The sequence below is a fragment of the Petaurus breviceps genome, unplaced genomic scaffold (genome assembly GCF_028583685.1).
Source record: "Petaurus breviceps papuanus isolate PSGF00001 unplaced genomic scaffold, PetGlider_PUasm1.0 213, whole genome shotgun sequence".
In the NCBI taxonomy this organism is placed as follows: domain Eukaryota; kingdom Metazoa; phylum Chordata; class Mammalia; order Diprotodontia; family Petauridae; genus Petaurus; species Petaurus breviceps.
The window spans coordinates 2441817-2446421 of NW_027185860.1; the positions used below are offsets into that span (position 1 = coordinate 2441817).

At 46.4% G+C, this 4605-nt stretch overlaps 1 protein-coding gene across 1 annotated transcript; it reads left to right on the forward strand.

Annotated features, from left to right (window-relative positions):
• Window positions 1-1789: 1789 nt before the first annotated feature.
• Window positions 1790-4259, forward strand: LOC138165551 (ATP-binding cassette sub-family B member 6-like; the record flags this gene model as incomplete). Its single annotated transcript, XM_069093901.1, is given in 4 exon segments — window positions 1790-2087; window positions 2090-2161; window positions 2164-2324; window positions 2326-4259. Coding segments are annotated over 4 exon segments (2325 nt in total), but the record flags the coding sequence as incomplete, so codon positions are not given.
• Window positions 4260-4605: the final 346 nt, after the last annotated feature.

Sequence of the window (4605 nt, forward strand, 5' to 3'; positions counted from 1 at the left end):
AAATCAGGATAAACCACGATCTGGCAGCTTCTACACTGAGGGATCAAAGGGATTGGAATGTGATATTTTGGAGGTCAAAGGAGCTGGGGCTAAAACGAAGAATCACCCACCCAGAAAAACTGAATATCACGTTTCAGGGGAAAATATGGTTTTTCAGTGGAATAGAGGACTTTAAAGCATGACTGATTTAAAAAAAACAGAGCTGAATGTAAAATTTGACACTCAGATACATGAAGGAAGAAAAACATGAGAAGGTAAATAGGGAGAAGAAATCATAAGGAACTTATTAAAGTTGAAATATTTACATCCCTACATGGAAAAACGATAATTGTAACTGATGAAACTTTTCTCAAAATGAGAATAGCTGAAGGGAATAGCAATGTGTATACGTGTGTGTATGTATACACACATCCACATTTACATATATACATAAAAGTATACACACATATACACATACATATATATGTCCATATAGGAGTATGGATGTATGAATATGTATGTGAATGTGTGTATATATGTATACAGGTATACATAGATAGAGGGCACAGGACTAATTTAATAGCAAGGGATGAAACTTAAAAGGTGAAATTAAGAGGTGAGAGGGGAATATAATGAGAGGAGATGGGGAGAGACAGAATGGGGTAAACTAATATAGAAGAGGCAGTGGAAAATAGTTACAATGGAGGGGAAGAACAGGAAGGCAAAAGGGAATGGGTCAATCTTATTCTCATTGAATTTGGCTTAGGGAGGAAATGACATACACAGTAAATAGGGTATCTCACCCTACAGGAGAGTAGGGGGGAAGGGGATGAGAGGGGGGATGATGGAAGGGAGGGCAGGCTGGGGGGGAGGGAAGTTGGAAGCATCCACTTTTGAAAAGGAACAGGATCAAAGTAGAGAACAGAACAAGTGGGAGTTGGGATAGGAGAGAAGGACATATATATTTCACTACATATAATATTAATATTGTATATATTTACCATATATCCACTATGGAAATATGTTGCATAGCTACACATGTATGACCTATATTGAATTGCTTATCTTCCCAGTAAGGGTGGATGACAAGGGAGGAAGGGAATGAATCTTGAATTCAAAGTTTTAAATCAAATGTTTAATGTATATATATATATATATATATATATATACTATTATTAATATTATTTCACATGTAAGTGGGAAATAATATATACAGGCACTGGGGCATAGAGATCCACCATGCCCTACTGGAAAGTTGGAGGGGGTGTTGGAGAAGACATGGTAGAGAGAAGATTGGAGGAGGAGATGTCCAGTGGAATCGCTATTTTGGGATGGTGGGTAGGGGAAAAACGTGTAAAAATTTGTAACTCAAAATGTTGCAGAAATGAATTGTGTAAACTAGAAGTTAACAAAGCATTTGATAAAAAAAGAAAAAAAAGTGTACATGTTTTGTCATAAAGGGTGATTCCATAAGCAAATTATGCAAACAAAGAATAGTTTGCCTGTAATTTCTGTGCAGAGGGGAGGGATTTATGATAAAACAAGAGATTATGAAATTCAAAATCAATAATTTTCATTCCATTTAAATTAAAAAGTGCTCAAACAAAGACAATTTAAGCAAGAGTAGGAGGAAATCAGAAAGCTGGGGGACACATTTTACAGCCTGTTTTCCTAATAAAGGCTTCATTTCTAAAGATATATGGGGAGTTAAATAAAATTTATAAGAATAGACATAATATCCCAATTGTGTTTTATGGTTTTCCTTCTTTCTCAAAGATCGTGACATGAGGAGATGATCTCATGACTTGGCCTCGGGGTTCTGTTGCCGGGGCTGCAGCTGCTGCTGGGCGGGCTGCAGCCGCTGCTGCCCCTGGCGGCGCTGACCGCCCGAGCGGCGGCCCCATCCAGCGCCCTGCTCCCGGGCTACGTGCTGCTCAGGGGCCTGCTGGGGGCCGCCGCCGGGGCCTGCGCGCTGGCACTGCAGCTGCTGGAGCGGACGTCGGCCGCGGGCCGGGCCGGGCACAGCGCCGTCCTCCTCCTGCTGTGGGCTGCGGCGTTGGCAGCCGAGAATCTGGCCCTGGTCTCCTGGAACAGTCCGCTGTGGTGGTGGTCCGGCGTAGCCTGGGGCAGCAAGTGCAGTTCGGCCTGTGGGTGCTGCGCTACCTGGTCTTCTTGGGGCTCCTGGCCTTGGCTTCTGGGCCCCCGGGCTGCGGCGCCCCACCTATGCCTTGCAGGTCAATGGAGAGGAGCGCGACGTGGAAAGCAGCCAGCCTTTGCCAACCACAGGCTCCTCCAGACGCCCTTCCACTTGGCGAGATCTCGGTCGGAAGCTCCGGCTGCTGAGTAGCTAGCTACCTGTGGCCCAGGGGAAGCCCTGCTCTGCAGCTCCTTGTGCCAGTTATGGGCTTGGAGCGTGGACTTAATGTGCTGGTCCCGATCTGTTACAGGGACATTGTGAATGCACTAACTGCAAAGGCCCCTTGGAGCTCTCTGGCCTGGATTGTCTGCACTAACGTCCTCCTCAAGTTCTTGCAAGGGGGCGGCACTGGCAGTACTGGATTTGTGAGCAACCTACGAACGTTCTTATGGATCCGGGTACAGCAATTCACAGCACGTCAAGTAGAGCTGCGCCTTTTCACCCATTTGCATGGGCTGGCTCTGCGTTGGCACCTGGGACGACGGACAGGGGAAGTGCTCCGAATTGTTGACCGAGGCACAGCAAGTGTCACTGGGCTGCTCAGCTACCTGATATTTAACATCTTACCAACCTTGGCTGACATTATCTTTGGCATCATCTACTTCAGCATGGTTTTCAGTGCCTGGTTTGGCCTCATCGTCTTCGTATGCATGACCCTCTACCTCACCTTGATTTTAGTCACTGAGTGGAGAACCAAGTTTCGCCGTGATATGAATACACAGGAGAATGCGACCCGAGCTCGAGCAGTGGACTCTCTGCTCAACTTCGAGACGGTGAAATACTACAATGCAGAAAGTTACGAGGTGGAGCGATATAAAGAAGCTATCATCAAGTACCAGAGTTTGGAATGGAAGTCGAATGCATCACTGGTTTTGCTAAACCAGACCCAGAATCTGGTTATTGGGCTTGGGCTCCTGGCTGGTTCTCTCCTCTGTGCCTACTTTGTCAGTCAGCAGCAGCTCCAGGTCGGAGATTTTGTGCTGTTTGGCACCTACATCATACAGCTCTACATGCCTCTCAACTGGTTTGGCACTTACTACAGGATGATTCAGACCAATTTTATTGACATGGAGAACATGTTTGATTTGCTGAAGGAAGAAGCTGAAGTGAAGGATATCCCGGGGGCCCCACCCTTGCAGTTTCAGAGAGGATACATTGAGTTTGAGAACGTGCATTTCAGCTACACAAATGGGCGGGAGACTTTACAAGATATCTCCTTTGCTGTGATGCCTGGACAGACACTAGCCTTGGTGGGGCCCTCAGGGGCAGGAAAGAGCACTGTCCTGGGGCTACTGTTTCGTTTCTATGACATCAGCTCTGGACACATCCGCATAGATGGACAGGACATTTCACAGGTGACGCAGTCTTCACTTCGTTCCCATATTGGAGTCGTGCCTCAGGACACAGTCCTCTTCAATGACACTATTGCTAACAACATTCGATATGGCCGAGTCATGGCTTCAGACTCTGAGGTGGAAACTGCTGCCCAGGCTGCTGGGATCCACGATGCCATCCTGGCTTTCCCTGAAGGCTATGAGACCCAGGTAGGTGAGCGAGGGCTGAAGCTGAGTGGAGGGGAGAAGCAGCGTGTGGCCATTGCCCGCACCATCCTCAAGGCTCCAGACATCATTCTTCTGGATGAGGCAACGTCAGCGCTGGACACATCGACTGAGAGGGCCATCCAGGCTTCCCTGGCCAAAGTCTGTGCCCTGCGCACTACCATCATGGTAGCACACAGGCTATCGACAGTGATCAATGCTGACCAGATTCTAGTGCTCAAGGATGGTTGCATTGTAGAAAGAGGAAGGCACGAGGCCTTGCTGGCCCGAGGAGGGGTATATGCTGACATGTGGCACCTGCAGCAGCAGGGACAGGATGAAGAAGCAACGGAAATCACAAACAGCCAGCCACCGAAAGGGGATCCGCAGCCCCCAAGACCCTAAGAAAGGCTGGGGGAAGCACCTCCCTCAGTATGGCCATCCTACTTTACCCTGTTCTTGGGGTACACTTGTGGGAATACCTCACTCCACAGGGGAAATGGGACCTCAGAAATAAATATGGAGTGAAACATGAAAAAAAAAAAGTTAATGCTGAATACAAAATAAAGAAAATTGCAAATAATGAAACCAGTTCAGCTATTTGGTACATTATAAGAACAAAGGGGAGGTCTCCAGTGTCCTAGGAAGATTCACTCGGGAAGTTTTATGAGAGATTGTAGACAATATTGAAGAAGATAGAAACATACAGAAGCATAGTAAATTGTCATTGTAAGGTGTTCCACCATGATTAAATATCAACAAATAGTTCAATATCCTTTAAAATTGACACTTATTGGAATTATGTCTGCTCGCCAGGAAAGAAGACTAATATAAGACTTACACACTAACCTAGTAAGACTAACCTAAGCAGCTAATAGCACAAAATCACTG